Source organism: Sphaerodactylus townsendi, linkage group LG12 (genome assembly GCF_021028975.2).
Source record: "Sphaerodactylus townsendi isolate TG3544 linkage group LG12, MPM_Stown_v2.3, whole genome shotgun sequence".
NCBI lineage: Eukaryota > Metazoa > Chordata > Lepidosauria > Squamata > Sphaerodactylidae > Sphaerodactylus > Sphaerodactylus townsendi.
The window spans coordinates 56293814-56315893 of NC_059436.1; the positions used below are offsets into that span (position 1 = coordinate 56293814).

Below are 22080 nucleotides of genomic sequence, written 5' to 3' on the forward strand. Positions count from 1 at the left end.
GGAAGACACTCTGAGGCCCTCTATAACTTGTGCCGCTCTTCCTAGGGCCAGAGAGAAGGGGAAGAGAGAGAACACCACATCCTGGGATTTAAGATAGAAGAAAGGTTGGGTCTATGTGCAGAACTACCCAGTCATTCTGGAACACAATTGTTCTTTTCAGACCAACAGGGCACTGAATTCTGAAATACCCTTGGTCCATTGGACTAGGTTTTTTTTTAAACTATCTCAAGAAACAGGTTGTGTAGGTGGGGCTCATGCCCTTAGAACTTTAGAAAGATCCCAGGAAAGGTGGAAGGCGCAAGAGAGAAGCCCCATTCAAAAAGCATTTGATGAACAGAGGGGGATTTTTAATCTTTTGGATGAGAAGGCTGAGTCCTGGTGACTGAGAGTGCTGGGCCCAGACCAGAGAAACTCTGGTTCTTCCTTTTTGCTCAGCATGTGTTGTGTTAAACGTGATGTGCAAATGCCCTCCGGGTCATCACACATATGTGAATGGTAGAATGGGTTAGAATTGTGTTTCAGCATTTGCTGTTCAATCTCCTGATAGAATGGCTGGATTGGACAAGACCAGTGAAGAGAACTGGACCTCCTATTGAAGCAGGTTGTGGACTTTGGGGATCATTTCATAGTGGCCGGCTGAGCTGGGAATGAAAACCAAGGTCTGTTGAGCTTGTCTGGTGCTAACTAGAAGGACCTTCCCACCTCTACAGTGCTGACTTTTCTTATTACCCTCGAGACATTCATTATCAAACCAATTGTGTCCCCTTTTTGGACATTACAATATTAGTGATAGAAACTGGCAATGGCATCAGTAAGTTCGACTTGAGGTAGTTCAGTTTTGACTTTTGAGGCAATAATCAAAGGTGAATCCGACCATCAATTAACCTGGGACTCAAAATGTGGGTCCAACATATAAGTGAATTCAAGGTATTAGGCGCTATACATTTCTCAGGTGAGGCCATCCAACCATTAAAGAAAAGACAGAGGTTAGATGGTTGGATCACTCAGAGGGAAATCATCAACATAAAACTTGTATACTGAACTCAATAAGCAGGGAGAGACTATTATGCAGCCAATTACACTACAGCCATGGCAAGAGAAGTATGTATGATTTCCAGAGTTACTGAACAAGTTCAGTTCATTAAGCCAGAGTTTGTTGAACTGAATTGCAAAATTAATTAAATTTGTACTGGCTGTATTGTAGGATTTGTCAGATGATGTTCTCAAATCAGGTAAAAGTAAATGATATATCAGCTCATCATTTAGTCTGTAAGAGAACTTGAGAGCAGATCCCCAGTAGGGGCATTGGTCATCTGCCAATACAATTTCAGATGCTGCCTAATCTGTAGGCCTTCCACAGAGGCCTTAAGGGAAGACCAGGGGTTGTCAAGAGATTTGGAGCTGGAGATATGTACACGTTAAATAGAATGACTGGTGGACTCACTAAAAATAGAAGTATTGCTTGTGCTATAGGTGGACAGCTTGGAAGAATTTTAATCTTGATACTATTCTTAATAAATACAGAAAGCCCCTCTGAAAAACAGCCACAGTAAGAAGTTTTGGTGGCAGGTATATGGAATGGCTGGTAACCGTCTATCGAAATGTGGAGGTTAGTCCAAGTTTCTTGCAATAAAATAATATCAAATCTTTTAAAATAATTATTGACATTAAGTATTGTTAGCTTTATTGTTCCAGACAACTATGTTCCAAGAAACTTGGACATAAACCTCCAAACCTTTAAATGTGGCTGGGACATAGCCCAGTATTGGTCAAAAGTTTTTACTTTGTATATAGGACAATGTGCTTGCCATGTTGCTCACTGCACTGGCTCCTTTCCAAAGCTAGAGAAAGGGTATCCTACTTGGTTTTCCTGCAGTTGCTGTGGATCCACCAATTAGAAGCGTTGCCTTTGCAGGGGGGAAGAGCCAATCAGAATGCAGCATGACTGCATCTGCATTGTAAAAACAAAAAAAAGCTGGGCCCGTGCGAAAGAAACCAAAATATTCCCCCGGGGTCTTAACTTGATGCCTTCACCCAAGTGAAGGGAGAAACTGGGTAAACAGACCTGGATTTTAAAATAACAAATGTAACCCAATATTATTATGCTGTGTGGAATCGGCCTATATTAGTTGCAGAATAAATTAGGGGTCCTTATATAATTTTTTTTCTTTTTTCATTGAAAAAACTGTAATTATCTTTGGGGGGCGGTGTTGGTTTTGTTGAATTCTTTGGTGAGTTTTAATAAGTTGTTCCCACAATTCCACAGGGGACCCAGCTCAGATCCTTCTAAAGTGAGCATTTGGACAGAAACCTGTTTGAGTAAGCTGAATTACCCTTAAATTTGAAAAGATGTGATAGGCACCTACCAATGTATGTAATTTTGCATATAAGGAGGACATAATGCACCCTGAATTACATTATTTCAGTATTAAACTAAACAAAACTGGTTAAATGGTGATTCCAGATGGACACCAGCACCAAGTCTGCATCTTCCATATGCCAAGAGTGATTTTTGATTTTACTCAATGGAATGTCCTTGCTTGTTTCAAAATGCTGCCCTCAAGGTTTTTGGATGCAAATCTTTGCTGGCATAAACTGAAGGTTACAGCTAGTTAATTTGATCCTAGCTTAATTTATAAGCATATATGTAAATTATTTTACTTATACAGATTTCACATGCATGGTAGCTGTTCAAACTCCTACAGTCCTCCATCAAGAACAATCACAACAGTAACTTCCTGGGGATTAAATGAAAATCTATTTACTAACCACATTTTAGTTTCAGCCGCAGAAGTCTTTTTTATGGACAAAATCACGATGATATAGGATGCCTGGCCCACTGAACAGTTTATTTGTAATCTCTTCTGTGGTGCACGACAGGACTTGGCCAGCGGCTTACAGTCATCTGGTGTGAGATGCTAACATGGATAAAAAAACTCAAAATCTGGAAGAAAGCAAGCGAGCTCTCTCAGCACCCCAAGAGTGACTGGCAGGGCTCAAGGCACTCAAGCTGGCACACCAGAGAAGCTCTGCCGGTGACGGGAGCATGATCCGTGCAGTGCTTCCTGCACACAGTTAACAGCTTACTCTGAACCACAGGAGATCTCTGGACAGCAGTTGCTGCAGTTTTAGCGAAACAGCCGGTACACCCGCGGGAGTCGCCCGTCCTTACTGGAAAGGGCTGCCTGGATATGCTCGTAACTGGGCAGCTCTGTTAAGTCCCCCAGGGCAGCCACTGCTGGCTTGTTATGTAGCATCTTTGTCACCACCCTCTTGATGTCTTCAATTCCTACTTTACCTATAGTAGAGGGGGAAAAAATCCATCAGCACTGCTGCAGTGGCCACAGGAAACCATGAATGAGGTTTACTCCCATTTCCACATCCTTTCCCCTCTACAAACAACAAATGAAGAATTGTACAAAAACACTGCATTTAAATGGGAGAGCTCCAACAGCTGTCTGTTGTAAGGAAAAGCAAGCAAGAGGATGTAGCATCTTAAGGACAAGGCTTGGCCAGGAAGGAGACAGAGGCTAAGGAATGGCATCATGCAGAGGAGAAAGCCAGAATGAGAAGCGAGGGGTAGGAACAGAAGGCTGGTCCAAAAGATGGCAAGCCGCTGGAAGATGCTTTCCCAAGCGGAGGTCCCAGCAAGGGTTGGGTCGGATAAACAGACTTACCTATCAGAACACAGAGCTCATCAGGAAGCTTCCGCATGCCTGTTGCCAACACCTGCCTTCCAACATCCTCAAAGATCACTGGCCGGGATTCCAGGTTCATCATGAGCATGGACTGCAGCTGGGTCTTGGCTCGTGCAAGCTCAACCTGGAGGAGCAGGAGAACGCAGCTTCACCCCTTGAAGAGGCAACTTGGTTCACGAGGCTGTTACAGCCACTGAGCATTCTCACACACATACAGAACATCACGTATCACAAACCAACGAGTATGCAACGAGAGAGTGGAGCCATGTGCAGCCCTCGCATGGTAACCCCTGCGATTCCTCAAGCATTGAAGCAGGAATCGGAATGACATTTTTATTTTTCAGAGGACATTAACATTTTGTGACGAAGATCCAACAATAGATACTGCACTGATGTAGTGCATTGTACGTTGAATTTGTTTTTGCTGTTGTAGCACCTTCTTAAATATTATTTATTTGAAGTAACGGAGCAAGTTAACACAAGAATGTACTCCCCACCCCACCCCAGCATCCATAAGGACAAAACTTGAAACAAAGTGTCAGGCTCTAATATTACATGCCAGGAAAATGCTCCGGGGCAATTTTGCCCTCTTAGAGGGTAAGGTTAAATGAAGCGAGATCTCTTTAATCCTAAACCAATAATGATTTATGTAATATATGGATTATTGTTTTACCATGTTGTAAGCCACCCTGAGCCCTTCGGGGGAGGGCGGCCAATAATGAATGAATGAATGAATGAATGAATGAATGAATGAATGAATGAATGAATGAATGAATGAATGAATGAATGAATGAATGAATGAATGAATGAATGAATGGCAAACTCTGGCAGGAACCCATCCTTGATAGACAGCTCTATTGTTCCATTTAACTCAAGTGGACAATACTTGAAGACAACCAGTAAATTTGAGGGACTTACCTCTCCAACTGCTCCAGCCATTAAAATGAACTCCCGGGTAATTATTTCCACCATTTCTCGAACCTTACAAAAATAAACAAAAAAAGCATGGAAGGCACCCTCCTAAGGCTCCTGCAGGCAACTCTTGTTTCTACCTGGAGACCAAGAAGGCAGGGTGAGAAAAGGCTAATGGGTAACACAGCAGGGCCCTGGCCTGGATGGCTCCAGGCGAGTCTGACCTTCTCAGATCTCAGAGGCTAAGCTGGGTTGGCCCTGGCAAGTATTTGGATGGGAGACCTCCAAGGAATACCAGGTTCGGGACACAGAGGCAGGCAATGGCCAGTGGTGGGAGACCTCCAAGGATTAGAGACCTCCAAGGAATACCGGGGTCAGGACACGGAGGCAGGCACCTCCAAACATCTCTTGCCTTAAAAATCCCATCAGGGGTTGCCATAAGTCAGATGTAACTTGACTGCAAAACAAAAACAAAACCACACAGCAGGAGTTGACTCCTTGCTTGAACAGCTGAGCATAGTGCAATACAGAATGCTACTGATTACATAATGGCCAGCAGGTACTCCTGCTACTACCGTGCAGGCAATGCAAGTTCTCTCAGATGTCAGCAACAGCTGCATTTATTCATCTATGTACTTTTTACCCAAAGTCCCTGGGTGAGGTACAGTTATAAAACACATGAAATAACCTTAAAAACATCAATATACTTTAAAACCATTTCCACCCACCCCCACCCTAACCTTCCTAAAAGTTCAAAATCATTCCTCTCCCTAAAATTGGGGCTGCATCAATAGAGTGTGGTATGGCAATCACAGGTAAAAAGGAGCAGGGGGGAGGCACCCCCCAGGAGGGATCACCCGTCCACATGCCTGGGTACAGAAAGAAGTCTTAGACAGCTGCTTAAACTCTTGCAGTGTCGGCATCTGGCGCGCGCGCGCACACACACACACACACACACACACACACACACACACACACACACACACACACACACACACACACACACACAGAATCTCAGAAGGTGATGGAGCCGCCAGGAACAAGGAGGCGTTCTTTCAGATATATAGGGCCCAGGCCACATAAGGCTTGTGAATAGGGAGCTGGTTCAGTTCCCTCAGGATAGGTGTGATATGATGATGTTCTGCATGCACGCATGTGCATAATATCAGGGTTCCGTTCTACATTGATTCCCTTAGTTTTACATTGTAGAAAGCACCTTGGGAGGGGCTGTGCCAATACACAGAGTAGAAATACAGATAAAAGCTCTCCTCCAGTGGCAGAACCAGCTGTTGGTCATTAGCCAGCATATGTTTATTAATCTAGAACAGGGGTAGGGAACCTGCGGCTCTCCAGATGTTCAGGAACTACAATTCCGATCAGCCTCTGTCAGCATGGCCAATTGGCCATGCTGGTAGGGGCTGATGGGAATTGTAGTTCCTGAACATCTGGAGAGCCGCAGGTTCCCTACCCCTGATCTAGAACCTTTATGAGTGCCACGGTCTTCCTATGCAGAGCTCCAGGTAGCATAAGAATCCATGAAATAAACTGTAGGGATGAGCTGCTGACCCAGCAGCACCGTAAGTAGAGCGCTGGCACACCGGCGCTCCTATGGCCTTCTGGTCGCACCGCTCCCCCACCCCTCATCCCCCGATGAGTCACAGGTCATGAACTACCTGGCTCACAACCACCGGGTGTCCCAGACAAAGGGACAATGGTCTTGCCCCCAGGTGAGGATTAGGCCCAGACGCTGATGCTCCTCTCCGCATGTAGCAGCCAGGTGAGATCATGCATCACATGATGATCTCTCAGTCTCCCGCTCTCCCGCTCTCCCGGAATTCCCCCCGTTTCGCCCTTCTACACGCCCCCGCTAGAATCATAATAAAAGGTGCCAGGAACCAGCACGCGGCAGAGTCGCTAGGAACACGGACACCCGCGCTCCCGCTGCTGGCGCTCTCCACCAGATGAAACCTCCGCGTCTCGCCTCTTCCTTAGCGACGACCCTGCGGGGATGACTACAATAAACTCCACTGACTATCCCAAAATTTACAATTACAGTTTAGGACAGTTAGTAAATCAATCAAAAGTGGCCCTAAATAAAGCCATCTTCAGCTGCCTCCTAAAGATCAGGCAGGCACCCCTCCGCGGGGAGGTTGTTCCATGAGCTGGAGGATGACCGCCTTTCCCCTTGGAGGCTGGAAATTGGGGCAGGGGGAGGATAAAGAAGTGCCACCCACCTGTCTGGGATCTGCACTGGCATGGATGCACAGGAGGCCTGTATCCTCGTAGCTGTGATGGTATGAAGTAGCATTATACATCCAGTGATGCCTGAGGGGGTGAAAGAAGTCTCAGCTGCATCCAAAGAACGCCAGGACAAGAAACTGCCAAAGGGGATCGCTGCAGAGCAAGGAGGATTTGTGTCCTCCTGTCTCCCAAGTCTTGCACACTCCAGCAAAGAGCATTTCTGAGGTAACAGCTGAGGTAACGGGAGGAGCTGCACCAACCCAAGAAGCATCCCCCACTGCAAGCTAAAGGTACGCATTGAGGGAAGGTGGGTAGGCCATGGGCATCCACAGGGGGAGAGCTGCAGAACCTCTGCAGCTGTGGCGTCTTCACTAAGCTTCACTTTTCCCTTCCTGTGGCAGGTGACAGCGCTCGGGTGCGGTCAGAGGCCGCTGGGCCTGTGCCTCTCAGATTCCCCATCTACAGCAGTGGTGTTGTTGTTATGACTTGGTTGGGCCAGGTTCAGGATGGGCTGCCTCAGCACCAGGGGGGTGGGGGCTGGACTGATGAGCCTTTAGTGAGGGTGGGGTGGCTGCCCTGAGAGGGCTTATCAGGCCCACAAGCCAGCTGATGCTGGGGGGTTGCCTCAGCTGGCTCACAGGCCTGATAAGCCCCTTCATGGGGCCAGACATTTCACACCCCTGGTCTATAGCTCAGAGGAGCCATCCGTGGAACTTCTACCAGCTCTTTCTGCCTGAGGGATTAATCTTTCTACACAGCGTGTGGTGATAGGCTGGAAGCACATCTGGGCTTTGAGCACCCTCAGGATTTCCTGCTGGGGCGCATCTTCCAAAATATGGTGATCAGTCAAAAACCACAGCCTGAGTGCAATGGAGCTACACACCTTGAACTACTGCCACAGACGTCAGGCTTCCTTGGAACAAAGCACGGTCAGACACTTGGCCACAGGAGCAGCAGCACTACCAGCGGCTGCTGCTTCAGTTCCTCTTCATGAGGAGAGGTCCATCCAGGGCCTGCAACAACCCCCCACCCTTCTTTAGCACCCTCCCAGGAAAAAAAGAGTCCTCAGCACTCTCTGGTTCTTGGAGCGGGGCTTGGTCTTGCGGCCACCAGAAAGGGGGGGGCATCATGTGAACTGCATTCTTCGGGTACCCCAATGGGTGATAACTAACTGCTTCCCTGGAAACTGGCAGGCTGCCTCTGGGGACCCCTCCCTCCATGGGAGGTAAAAATAGGGAGCCCAGGGGAAGGAGGGGGACCTCGACTTGGGCGGGACTGGTTGCAGATGCCCACTGGCTAGGACCCCAGGGCTGGCTTGTAACAGGGCAAGCCAACCCCTGCTCTCCGTGCATGTGCTGGTTCCTCACTGAACTGGGAAAAGAGAGGTGCAAAAGGGGCCGTCTGGGGCAGGGAAGAGGCAAGAGTGCACCAAGGAAGGGGGGAGTTCTGACCGGCATCTCTGTGTGAAGGTGGCTACTGGGGGTGGTGTCTCGGTGGATGCAAGTGGAGAAAGAGCGGGAAAGGAGCCTATCCGCTCCCCCCCCCCAAGCACTAATTGCACAACACTGAGGGGGAAGACCAGGAGAACATCTGTAACATGTAGGTGATTTGTGGATGATACCAAATTATGTAGGGTGGTGAGAACCACAAAGGATTGCGAAGAGCTCCAAGCGGACCTTGATAAATTAGGTGAGTGGGCTCAGAAATGGCAAATGCAGTTCAATGTAGCAAAATGTAAAGTGATGCGCATAGGGGCAAAAAATCCAAACTTCACATACACGCTACAGGGGTCAGTGCTATCAGTCACAGACCAGGAAAGGGATTTGGGCGTCTTTGTTGACAGTTCCATAGGAATGTCAACTCAATGCATGGCAGCTGTGAAAAAGGCAAACTCTATGCTGGGGATAATTAGGAAAGGAGTTGATAATAAAGCTGCAAAGATTGTCATGCCCTTACATAAAGAAGTGGTGCGACCGCACTTGGGAGTCTCAGAAAGGATATCGAAGAGATAGAAAAAGGACAGAGAAGGGCAACGAGGATGATTGAGGGACTGGAGCACCTTCCTTATGAGGAGAGGCTGCAGCGTTTGGGACTCTTCAGTTTGGAGAGGAGGCGTCTGAGGGGGGATATGATTGAGGTCTATACAATTATGCATGGGGTAGAAAATGTTGACAGATCAATTTTTCTCTCTTTCTCACAATACTAAAACCAGGGGGCATACACTGAAAATGCTGGGGGGGAGAGGAGGAGGAGAAGAAGAGGAGGAGGAGGAGGAGTTTGGATTTATATCCCCCTTTCTCTCCTGTAGGAGACTCAAAGGGGCTTACAATCTCCTTGCCCTTCCCCCCTCACAACAAACACCCTGTGAGGTGGGTGAGACTGAGAGAGCTCCGAAAAGCTGTGACTAGCCCAATGTCACCCAGCTGGCATGCGTGGGAGTGCACAGGTTAATCTGAATTCCCCAGATAAGCCTCCACAGCTCAAGCGGCAGAGCAGGGAATCAAACCCGGTTCCTCCAGATTAGAATGCACCTGCTCTTAACCACTATGCCACTGCTGCTTAGGACTAGTAAAAGGAAACATTTCTTCACGCAACGCATGATTGGTGTTTGGAGTATGCCGCCACAGGAGGAGGTGATGGCCACTAACCTGGATAGCTTTCAAAAGGACTTGGACAAATTTATGGAGAAGTCCAGGTGCTCAGGAGCAGCAGAAGGCCATGCTTTCACATCCTGCATGTGAACTCCCAAAGGCACTTGGTGGGCTACTGCGAGTTGCAGAGTGCTGGACTACATGGACTCTGGTCTGATCCAGCAGGCTCTTTCTGATGTTCTTAACATACGGCTAGGGAAGTATACAAAACTCTATGGCATATCCCCACCGGATGATTTTAAGGATCCAGGTTTTCCGATGTTTGGCCTCTGAACAACACAAACGTTGGCAGAGAAGAAGGGGCTGATGGGAGAGAAATCATGTGGAAAGTCAACACTTCCACTTGGAGGCTTTCATTTGCCACAAGTGCAATTAAAGAAATCTGAGGACATGTAAGCTGGTTTTAACTGCTCAGCTGTTAAGGCTCTATCGACACCATCTCCAAGGATGTAGGTAGATGTAGTAAAACTCTCAAGCCTAAGCCAAGGACGGTCTCACCCAAGGAACCGTCAGTACTCAAACAGCAGGGATGCAAAGCCACGCCCGGCCGTGCAACTTGGCTGCAGGCAGAGAGAACACATTTTTAAAATAAAAAGCAGCAAAAACAGGCTCCTGCCAGAAGATTCCATAACGCAGCTGCTGAAGGAGCTGGATGGTGCAACTCTCCTTCGGGGCACTGAGGGGAGAGGATTTTTTAGTCTAAAAGCAGCTCTAGAGACTTCTAAATCATAGCTCTGTGCTCTAGAGAAAAGCAGACAGAAATATTTCCAAAGAAATATTGCTCATTCTAAGAATGTTTCAGGATGACCAGAAGTGGAAAGTCCCCCTAAACCAGTGATGGCGAACCTATGGCACGGGTGCCAAAGGTGGCACTCGGAGCCCTCTCTGTGGGCACGTGCACACAGAGTTCGTCATGTGGGGGGTGGAAAATCACCCACACACACACGCACACACATCTAGGCTGGCCTGGGCCACTGAGCATGACGTGTGCGCACCGCGGTGAGAAGGGCTCGGCTGGCAGGCCTGGTGCCTGTGCTCCGGGTGGCTGCTGCCCGAGCAGAGGAGGCAGAGATGCTAGAGAGGCACAGAGCAGTGCGCATGGGACTTGCTGGAGGCTAGAGCAGGTTGGCCCCTGCTCAAATGGGTGGGGCGGAGGAAGAGGGAGCCAACTGCTTTTTTCTAAACTAAAACCTCAGCATTCAGGTTAAATTGCCAGGCTGGCACTTTGCAATAAATAAGTGGGGTTTGGGTTGCAATTTGGGCGCTCAGTCTCAAAAAGGTTCGCCATCACTGCCCTAAACGCACCACAGGGGAGCGGGAACCACAGCAGGAAGGGAAGCCGGCAGCAGCTGCAGGTCTGCACCCAGTTCAGCTTGCCCTCTTCCCTCTGGAAAAGCTGCAGGACCATGAGGCCCAGCATGGGGATGGAAAGTGGACTGGGGAGAGTCCCAGTGAGCAGTCAGGAATGAGCCAAGCTCAGGAGGAGGTGACACCCTGCCCAGGTCGGGGCCAAATGGTGCCTGCCACCTGTTATCAAATCAATCGTGGGGCCCTACAGGGATCTGCTACCCAGTGGCGGAATTATTGTTTCTGCTCCTTGAGAAAAGAGACTCACCGGTTGAGCACGTTGAGATACAGCCGGGTGAACATGCCTTTGCCTGGTCCTCCAGCTGAGAAAGATCCGCCCCCACCCATCATCATGTTTAAGACAGCAAAGGGAATGAAGTCATCTTCCTTAAACAACAGAACAGAAGATGGATCAGTTGTACATACTGGGCTGGATTCACACTTACACCCAATTCAGAGGAGGTTGGGCCAAATGGAGTCTTGGAAGCTGCGTGGACTTGTGTTGATGCGGATGCCCCCCTCCCCCACAACTGGTGTAACATATACACAGGCGGGTGCCGCACAGCTCTGCAGCACAGCAGCGGGCAGGCCAGGGACGTTCCCGGGGTGGAACCGACTTTAGTCCTTGAACACTCCTCTCCCCAGTTGCAGACGGGGCACGTTCTTTTGAGCAATGGGTTGTTTTTTTCAGGCAGCGGGGTATTTTTTGGCTGCTCTGTGCTCTGGATTGGGCTGTAAGACTCCTATCAGAGGAACAGAATTTTCCCATCTCTCCCCTCCCACCGAAGCTCCACAATCTTCAAGGGATGTGGCTCCTAGGGAATAGGGGACTCTGAGGGATAACATGAAGGTCATCTGAAACAAGGAGGGAGAATTGGTGGAAATCCCTGGTAAGAGTTGATGTATAAAGCTATTGGGTTTGGGCTCAAAATGAATTTGGGTCCCGTACTTAAATGTTCTTGTCCATGCCATCAATTCCCTAAAATTCTTCGCAAAAAGTATGCCTGTACTGACTCAAAAGGTGATTTAATTTGGGGGATCCATATTGGGGCTCCTTATAATAACTGAGGGATTATCTTTGCATTGACGATTTTCAGTGCAGCAGGGACAAATTGGTGTCCTTTAGAATAGAAAAATCGGAGAATCGCTGCAGCGTTCACCTTAGCTTTGTTCTCTGCTTGTTTGCTGTGGGGGACCCAAGATAGGTTGTAGCTGAATAGGAGCCCTAGATATCTAAACTGGCTTACTTGCTCTAGGACATGGTTGTTCACTTTCCAGCTATATTTACGCCTAGATTTTGCAAAGATCATAACTTTTGACTTGTCATAATTGAGCGTCAGCTTATTTACATGACAGTAATCTGCACTGCAGTTTAGTAGGCGTTTTAAGCCTACTTGGGAGGATGACAAAAGAACAGTGTTGTCTGCATAGAGCAGGGTAGATATATGTAGGGAACCTAAACGCAGTGGATGGCTATCGACGTGAAGTTAAGGTTGCAGGGAAGCTGCGAAGAAATAGACAAAATAGACTGGGTGCCAATGGGCAACCTTGTTTAACCCCTTTGTTAACCTTAATTGATTCTAAGCTAACGTGCCATCTCTTGGAGTTCTATTTTCATAAGTTGTATTCATGGTGAACGCTTTAATTAGAGCTAAAAGTCTCAGTTCCATGTTTAGGGGATTTTAATTTATACCATAAATGTTCCCCATTCACCGGTAGTCAAAGGCAATTCAAATCTAGAAAAGCAGCATAAAGCTTGCTTTTCCTTTAGTAGCCTACTGCATTTGCTTACAAGATGTTGGAGAATTAGACAGTGATCTAGGAGTGGAATTCACCTGCACGAAACCCGATTTGCTCTGGGCCAATGGTAGCTGATGTTGGTCTGTCCAGCTCTTTTAATTTTTCAGTAAATAGTTAGCATACAATTTCCCTACGATAGATGTGTAAAAGGGCTGGATTGGTCTATAATTAGAGGGACACTCAGGGTCTCCTTTTTTGTAGAGGGGTACAACGATCGCCTCTTTAACCAGTCCTTGGGAATCATTAAAGATTTGTTGATGCAAGTAAATAATGAGGCTAGCACTGGAGCTCCACCAGTCTGGATCTGTTTTTAAAATCTCATACAATGATATCAGGGCCAGCTGTTTCTTTGCTAGACTTTAGTTGATAAATTAATTCAATAACCTCTTGCCTTGTTAACTCAGTCTATCTGTGCAAAATCCTCGACTGGGCTCATGCTAGAGCTTTGGTCAACTTTCTTGGTCGGTATAGAGAATTTTAGAGAAGTACTTTTGCCATAATGAAGGAGTGATGTCAGCTGCCATTGGGAGATTCTTTTAACACATGCCCCTATTTGTTAGTTGCCAGAATTGTTTTGTGTTATTGGATAGGGTGGCATATAGTAGTTGCTCCCAGTTGCGCTTTATTGACTCTTGACGTTTTATTTTAATGAGGTTGCATAAAGTCTGTTTGAGACTAAACAATTCAGGAGGTGGGAATTTGGCCTTGGAGGCCCTAAATCTGTTGTATATGATCCGGATCTGTTGATTCAAATATTTACACTCAGTGTCAAACCAATCTCTGCCTTTGAGATTCCCCTTCCTTCTTGGTTCCCCTAAAAGGGACACCAAATATGTGACAAGTTTTTCATAGTTTCCTATATGTTGCTAACATTCTTTGCATTAACTACTGAGGAGCCTAGAAACTTGCAGGTGGTATTGCTTAGCGCTTCCTTGGTTTTATTACATGTTTGGATTGACCATCTTATTGTGGGAGTAGTGCTAATTACCTTATGGTTTGAAACTGTGGCAGTAGAGGTCTCTGCGAGGGAGAGGATGAGTGGGAGGTGATCGCTGATCATAGAATCCCCTATCCTAAAGGCTTGGAGATTGGCTAACAAGTGTGGAGACACGAAGTATATAATCTATTACGCTGCACCCATGAGAAGAGATAAAAATGAATTCACCTGAATTTGGAAACTTAATTAATCCATTTAGCCAAAATTTGTTGTGTAGAAGGGCCAATTTGGCTAAATGGAGCCCATTTGAGTTGGAATTAAGATCCTTAGATCTCCTTGCATATGGTGTAAAATGTAGCTGAAGGAGTTCTTGATCTATATCTTCTTGGGAACATAATTGGATGGGATCGTTTCCTACCCTGGCGTTAAAATCCCCCGCCACTACTAACTCTGACTGGGGGTGCTTGGCTTCTAAGTCACCTATAAAATTTGACAGTCTTCTCCAATCACTGTCATTAGCTACTAGCCCATTTCTTGGGGGGAGGTTCAACCTGGGTCCTGCCTGATGAGTCTTTAAGGACAGTTTGCATCTTGTCAGCTTTGCATCCATTGTACACACAGCATCTGAGTGAGGAATTCTGGGATTTATGCTTACCAGAAATGAACAAGTTTCCAGCCCAATCATGATGTGCGTCAATTCTGGAATTGGAGTGGGCCCCAAACTCACATTTGACATGTCCTTTTCAAGCTGTGGAAGAAAATAAGCGTGGGTTTGCCATGACAATGAAAAGACGGCAGAACAGACCAAGTGCACCCTGATGCTTGCCGAGCCTTCTGCCACGAGGTCCCCCTCCAGGTGATTCCCCCCCCCCCACCTACTGGGCCATTTTCTTCTGTTGTCTTCCAACACTTTCAGTTCTCCCTTATTTATGGTTTCTGCACTTCCACCTCTAACTTTCTCATCGCTCCCACCCATGTTTTACTTTTTCAATCTTTTTCTTTCCACCTTCCCTGTACTGACAACTAAACGAGGCTTGGAATCCTCAGCAGCATTGGTGACTTGAACTCTGCTCAAAAAAAGTAATGATTTCCAATCTAAAATTCCTTATGCGCTAAAGAACTCTTGACTGAGTGGATCTGGAATCACTGCCTGATGAACTAGAAGGGAAAGGAACTGATCAGCCAAGAAAATTCTCCATTACTCACCACTGATCCTGAAAATCACAGAGCAACAATTTGTACAGATGCCATGAAACAGAAAGCCCAAAAGGAAATGCTCCACAAAGCACATGGGCAGTAACTGCCCCCCCCCCGCCCCACTCACACAAGGAAGGGAGCACCATGGAGCTGTATAAACATGCAAACCCTAAAACACCTCTAGCAAGAGGAGCCTCTGATGCTCTGCTGCCCTCACCCCTGGCTCCATCTGCCTTTCACTTAGGAAATTTATGCTCCACTTCTCCAGAGAACATACTCAAGGAGGCTTCCAAACATGACAATATAACACCATAAACCTGTTTAAAGTTTACAAATTATTTCAAAACCCAGCATTAAAAACTCAGAGGATAAAAAGAGAATCAAATACAAAGCAGTATAAAACGAGACTAAAAAACAATTCTCGAGGTATAAACAATTAAAGATTAATCCCTTAATTCAAATCGTGGTCAAAAGAAGCATTTTAGCCTGGTGACTAGAAGGCAGTAGGATGGATGCCAGGTGAATTTTGAGGGGGGGGGGGGGAATTCCTTAGGTGATGGGCCTGAACAAGTCCTAGTTGCTGCCTATCTCACCCCTGCAGGGACAAAGAGGAAGAGCAGGATGGACAGTATGGGAAGAGGCAGACCTTCACATACCCTGGCTCCAAGCCACTTAGGGACTTTTAGATGAGCCAACACTTTGAAACGTGTACCAGTGAAGATCTTTCAATGCAAGTATGATGCGGTCTTGTATCCCACCCAACTGTTGCTTGGTCATGGCACTCCAAACCAGACTGAATTCAAGGGGAGCCACGCGTGGAGAACATTACACTTACCCTGATGTAATCAGAGCAGATCCCCCTGGCCAGATCATGCTTTTGGAGAACAGACACAGCAGGAGAGAAGAACAGTCCAGAAGAACAGTCCAGAACATCTAAGCCAAAAAAGCTGGGACTACACACCTTAACAAATACCCAAGATGCACTCATGGCACGGGAGCAGAGGATGACAGTGGTTCTTGTTTTAGTTTACCTTGAGGATCCCGCCAGTGTACTGGGCAACTGACTTGTCTACATTCTTGGATGCCACACTTCCCCACACCGGCTCAATTCCAAGAAGATACTTTCTGGCACAATCCACAAGCCTGTCATGCTCAACACCCACAGCAGCCAGCACCATCCTGTCAGGTGTATAGTAATTCCGCAGGTATGAATGCACGACTTCTCTGTCAATTTTCTCTACGTCCTCTGCTAGACAAAACCTGTTCAACCCCACAGTGTTTTCTCTGTAAGCTGCCTATGGGAGGCAAAAAAAAGGACAGAAATCAATGTGAATGAGACACACAATTGGAAGGAGAGGCTGTGGGGAGGAAAAGTATCACACCCCATGCATACTCATTTCCCTATAAAAATTACACTTCCCCACCGAACACTGTGAGAATGAATAAATTTTTGCTTAGCAAATGAGCGTGGTACCATTTGGGGGGCCAGTTCCATGCGCTGAAAGGAAATGTAAGCTGATGCATGAAAGAAAGGTATGTTTATTATTTCCCAGAGTTTCATCCTGAAACGTGAAACTAGAAGATTCCAGGGTAGGGTTAAAAATCATCATTCTCTGCTATTTTGATTTGATCTAGGACTCCCAATGCAGCCTCGAAAAACCACCCATTCATTGTAAGATTTTCTGGAGTGATATAACAGATATTTCAGTGCACATAGTTCTCACAATAACACCTATATATTTCCAAAAGTTGGAGGAGGAAGAGGAGCTGTACCCTAGAAGGACAAAGCATCAATCAGACATGAATTCTTGTTGGATGTGTGTAAACAAGATCACTTTCCTCACTAGGCTGAATTTATTGGCAAGACATCAGGACCCACAATCCATGTGACACAGTGTTGAACAGTGTCCAAAAAAAAGCTAAATTTGAACATTTTTTAGTATTGTATTTAGCATTTTTACTTGTATTTTAGGAACAAAATTGTGAAATGTTTGATGTTAATTTTATGGTCCAACAGCAACAAAACCTGGAACTGAAACACGTGATTAGAGAAAAAAACTAAGAATTGTTGAATGCCTTATATTCACATAAATCCAAAGCTTTACATGGAAATGATTTTAATGGAATAATCCTTGCAAAGATTTAATGAGAATACAGCAGGTACTTTTCTGACATTATGTAAATGCTTTCATAACAGGGCATTGAAACACTCAGCAAGTCCAAAGAACTGTACCTGCTATGCTGTGGATGAGACACGCTTATTTCAACAGAATGTAACTCTCACCCAGGGGACACCTCAGCCACTTTCCACTTGCTAGTTCCCGGTCAAATTGGTGATTACAGTATCTCTTCCACCATGTGAGAAGAGATCTACAAATAAGAATTTTAGCATGGTTTTGATTTGATTTGCACATACAAACAAGGAATTGCTAACTTGATTTATTTAGATGGTTATATGTACTTGTGATTTTATTCCCACCCTCCAGCAATAAAATAAATTCGCTCTCTCACATGATTAGTAGGAACATCATTTGAACTATGTTAACTTGGAAACTGCTACGCTTGTCTCCTATTGTCTTGGCAATGGCATCCATTCATTGTTCTCTATTTTATGAAACAGTCAACCATTAGAAATGCTTTTTGTATGTGAAAACAGTCAAGCATGGGACAATTTTGTTTCAAAAAAAATTTCACAAAATTTTTCTGCCCCATATTTCCGGGGAGCAATGGAAGCAGTGTTGGGCTTAGATAAAATTGTACAGCCTGTTTCTGCAAACTTTTGAAAACAAAAGGTGTCAAAATACGCTTGTCCAGCCTAAACAAAACCTCACAATTAAAAGTATTCAGAAGCTACAGCTGGTCCAAGATTTGACATGGCCTCAAAAAACTTCACTCGCTTTCAGTTGGATCTGGGCTACTGTCTGGGAGCAGCACACCCAAAGGGCCTCCTAATTCCATAGGAGACTCTGTTGAGATCACACCCGAAGAACACGTTCTGCTCTGAGACAGGTGGTGACCTAAGACAAGGTCCAAAGTATTCACTGCAACTAGTCTGAAAATGTTGAATCACATCACAGAAGACTTCAAAAGAGGACTGGACACATCTCTGGGAATCACTGAGTTGGGTAGAAGCCACCAAGGGCATCTCACACTGCCTGTGCAACACCTGGACTTGGCATATAGATTGGCATAAAGGAACCAGAGCTCATCCAAGAGATTACAAGGCCCTTAGAAGCTCCCTGCCATATCTCTAAAATTTAACTACACAGCATAGGATGCTTTCAAAACCCACAAGAGTACAGTTTTGTTCCTGGGAAGATTAAAATGAATCCTTTGTGCAACCCACCGCATGAATCATCTCTGTCAGCAATGGTTCTGGATCTGGTCTCATGTTTAGGTCCTCTAGTTCAAAGCGAACCACCATACGAGTCATCTCAATCTCCTCATCTGTCTCAAGAGAAAGAACAAGGATGCACTCAATGGAATCCAGGTCCACACACGGTAAGACACAAAGCAGGTGATTCACAGGTCAGACTGATTTCTCCCCAGACCTCAAAATAATCAAACACTGCAAGCATTGTATATACATTATTATTTTTGCCATGCACCTAGCCAAATGGTTGTTATCTGCTGTAACTAGTATGCTGTAATTAGTATATAGTTATCTGCTGCCAAAGCAACATCTCATGTCAGATACTGACAGGATTCAACAGTCCTTACTATATTTCAGCCCCAAGAAATGCAGTTCATGGAGTCCTGTACTTGTTCTATGAAATAGTAAGATCAGTATTATCTCACCTGACAACCTGGGCTGTAGCACTACATCAGCCAGCAAACCGACTACGGTGTCCAGGCCTTTAATATCTGCCGAAACTGCATACATAGTAGTATCCCTAAAATTGAAGCAAAACAGGATTAATATTCAGTTGGCTTCAGGGTAACTGTTTCCAAAAAGCCTAGTCATTTTTTAGGGATACCATAAGCCTCCCTCAAATAATGCAATAAGCAATCTTTAAAATGATAATATGAAGAAGAGTTTGGAATTATACCCCAACTTTCTCTCTTGTAAGCTTACAAACTCCTTTCCTCTCCCCACAACAGATACCTTAAGAACATAAGAACAAGCCAGCTGGATCAGACCAAAGTCCATCTAGTCCAGCTCTCTGCTACTCACAGTGGCCCACAAGGTGCCTTTGGGAGCTCACATGTAGGATGTGAACGCAATGGCCTTCTGCGGCTGTTGCTCCCAATCACCTTGTGAGGTAGGTGGGGCTGAGAGAGTTCTGAATGAACTGTGACTAGCCAAAAGTCACCCGGCAGGAATGTAGGAGTGGGGAATCAAACCTGGTTCTCCAGAGTCTACCTGCTCTTAACCCCTACACCATGCAGATAGCCAATAAATTGAAGAAACCATAACCCAACACTCAAAAGGCAGAGAAAACCCTCTGTGAGGCAGGATGGGGGTAAGAACAACGCAAACAAATGCAAGCCCCTGCAAGAGGGACAAAACTGAAAAGAGAGATGACTTGCAGAACATCAACAATAAATCCAGATGACAAAGAGGAACAGAAGCAGCAGCACATGTTGGCCATAAAAGTAGATTCCAATCAGAAAAAAATGCAGAAAAACACCAGTCATGTGCTTCTGTTAACACACAAGCATACCTTTTTAGAGTGTAAAAACACAGACGCATACCTTGATGCCTGGCAATCACAGATACCACCATGCTTTTCCAAGGTGAGAAGGATCTCATCCTTACTGCCAAACTGAGCTGTGGACTGACACAAAAGACAAAGAGCAGTAAACACTTGGGTTCACATCACATCTGACGTTTTTCTAAGCAGGCTGGCCTGTAATACCTTGGGAGGACTAACAGGACAGAAATCAGTTCAAGAGGATGATGGGGCACATTTGCGTGCTTCACACGCATGGAGCATTCTGAAATAGCACATTTCCAATCTCCAAGGCTAGAAGCCATGTAACTTACAGAAAAAGCCAACTTTTCCAGAAAATGAGAAATACCGCCAATATATTTTGCTTCATATCTTGATCCTGAGTTGATAAGGACTGTTGGAACAAAAAAAGAAAAGACACAGTCATTTTTACACTCTAAAAAGGCCTCACAGTAGATGGAGCAGAACAGTCCTTCTTCAGCCTTCCAAGTCCACATTCCCCATCCAGTGTCTGCTACCCCTGTTGTTTGGTGTTCCTTCCTGGCACACATCATCAGGCTGCTCATCAATTCTTTCATAACCCACCCTGCCCATGAAGCTTCTTACCAAAGCCAGAAGGGTGAGGTAGGGTATGGGCCTATGTTTATCGAATCACACATGCTCCCACTCATGTTTAATTTGTACCATGTATCTTCTACAGCAGTGGTGGCGAACCTTTGGCACTCCAGATGTTATGGACTACAATTCCCATCAGCCCCTGCCAGCACGGCCAATTGACCATGCTGGCAGGGGCTGATGGGAATTGTAGCCCATAACATCTGGAGTGCCAAAGGTTCGCCACCACGGTTCTACACTAACCATGAACAGTCGAAACACATTATAATGTTAAATTAAAACATACAAAAACAAAACAGCAGCATAAGCCCCACAAATAATCAACTAAAAGACACATCAGTTAAAAAGAAATAATAAAACAAATCTGAGTATACGATCAGAAAATCAGATTGTGCTATAACCCACAGTCAGAAATCATTTGAGCCAACTGAGATTAAAAGGACTTAAAATGTTCTCTTTTCTGGGCAAAAGATACCTGCCTCCTTCAACCTTCCCTCACAGGACTTGTTTTCCCAAGCTCAAATTGTCTTTGCTAACTTCCTCTGAACCAGTTCCAATCCAACTACATCTGATCCCCATAAGACCATGGCACACGTGGTTGCCACAGAGTTCTACTTACTCCCAACAGTACAGAATTGGCCGAATTTATTCTGTGAAGCCACCTGCAGTCCATTTTCAAGAGTGGTCACCTTAGTCTCAAAGCCCTGCTGGGTGTCAACAGTTGCAAAGAGAGGCTTTGGCACAGCAGGCAGAGGTGTTGTCAGGGGAATGCTGGGGTAACTGTTCCCACTACTGCTGTAATTGCGGTAGGCAACCAGTCCAAGCCTGGAGTGAGAAAAGACATTTATTAGCAAATACAAAGCCCATGAGTGATGAAGTTGTAATAACTGAGAAAGGAGGCAGAGGGATGGGATTAAAGGCTCAGACAGGCAGCCTGGCTGTAGGGGGGAAGAAGAGCCTTTCTCCTCCTGCCTGCTGACACACACACATTTTATACTGATGGTTTCACACTGATGGTGCCTTATACCATTAATCCATGCAGCTCAGTTTTGCCCCTCTGTATGGCAGCAGCCCTTAAAACATGGTTTACAAGAGTTATGCATACACTGATTCTAACACAATAGAATTATAGTAAAATACAATTTTTATACACATTCTGGCCTGTCCCCACAATACTGTGGTTTAGATCTGGGGCTTCTTGCATACAAAGTACATGTTCTGCCCTCCTGCAGCATCTGAAGTGGGCCCAATAGACATACATAGCTGCCTCTGAACAGAGAAGAAGCAGGTCCCTAGTGGTGACCCCATCCATGGGGGTTTCAGGCAGGAGATGAGTCGAGGTGGGGCCTTCCTCCACAGAGCAGTCCCAGTCTTCCTCAGTAGTCTTCCATCCAAGTAGTAACCATGCCCAACCCTGCTTAGCTTCCAAGTCCAACTGGGAAATGACCCCTCATGCGACTTAGCCCTAGTATGACACGTGGCAGCTTGCCAGAGCGGGGCCTCCGGTGCCAGGAGACCTGGTTCTTAGGATTGCCAACGTCCAAGTGGGGCCCAGAATCCTGCTGGAGCTGCAACTGATCTCCAGACTATACAGACCCAATTCCCTGGAGAAATGAGCCTCTCTCATCCCTCTTCCCCTTCCTCTCCGCACCTCCAAGGTCCCCAGACGCAGACCCCTCCCCCGCCATGTCCTCAGAGTTGTCAATCCTCAGGCAGCGTTGGGGGCTTTCCACCTCCCCAGACGGCAAACCCCGCGGGACCACCAGTGCCTTTTTCCGCCCGCCCGCCCGCCCGGTCACAGGAAGGCCGAGACCACCGCCACAGCCTCGGGCGATCCCCGCCCCCTGAGAGCCTCCCGCGCGGCCCCTGCTCACCTGCGTGCCGGGGCCCAGTAGCACCTCCGCGCCACGCCGGCCGCCATCTTGGCTCCAGTGACGCCTGCAGCGCGCGACGCCCCAAAGAGCCGCCCCGCCCACTCCGGTTGTCAAGCGGAAGGCGGGGCTCGGCGC

At 46.4% G+C, this 22080-nt stretch overlaps 1 protein-coding gene across 1 annotated transcript; it reads right to left on the bottom strand.

The window, feature by feature from the left end:
• Positions 1-2745: 2745 nt before the first annotated feature.
• PMPCA (peptidase, mitochondrial processing subunit alpha) lies at positions 2746-22076 on the bottom strand. Its single transcript, XM_048512806.1, has 13 exons — positions 21946-22076; positions 20691-20896; positions 19771-19850; positions 19479-19561; positions 18582-18676; positions 18130-18230; positions 15815-16078; positions 14242-14334; positions 11118-11236; positions 6845-6935; positions 4617-4679; positions 3678-3822; positions 2746-3298 (listed from the first exon to the last, which is right to left on the bottom strand). The coding sequence occupies exons 1-13, from the start codon at positions 21990-21992 to the stop codon at positions 3129-3131; spliced, it is 1557 nt and encodes a 518-aa protein (XP_048368763.1). The 5' UTR covers positions 21993-22076; the 3' UTR covers positions 2746-3128.
• Positions 22077-22080: the final 4 nt, after the last annotated feature.

Bases quoted from the DNA above. Each gene is read 5' to 3' on its own strand.
- PMPCA (XM_048512806.1), bottom strand. From the start codon at position 21,992: ATGGCGGCCGGCGTGGCGCGGAGGTGCTACTGGGCCCCGGCACGCAG. The intron at 19,562-19,770 runs GTAAGTTACATG...CTTTTGTGTCAG, and splicing joins TGGAAAAGTTGGCTTTTTCT to TCCACAGCTCAGTTTGGCAG. The intron at 16,079-18,129 runs GTGGGTTGCACA...TGCCTCCCATAG, and splicing joins TGACAGAGATGATTCATGCG to GCAGCTTACAGAGAAAACAC.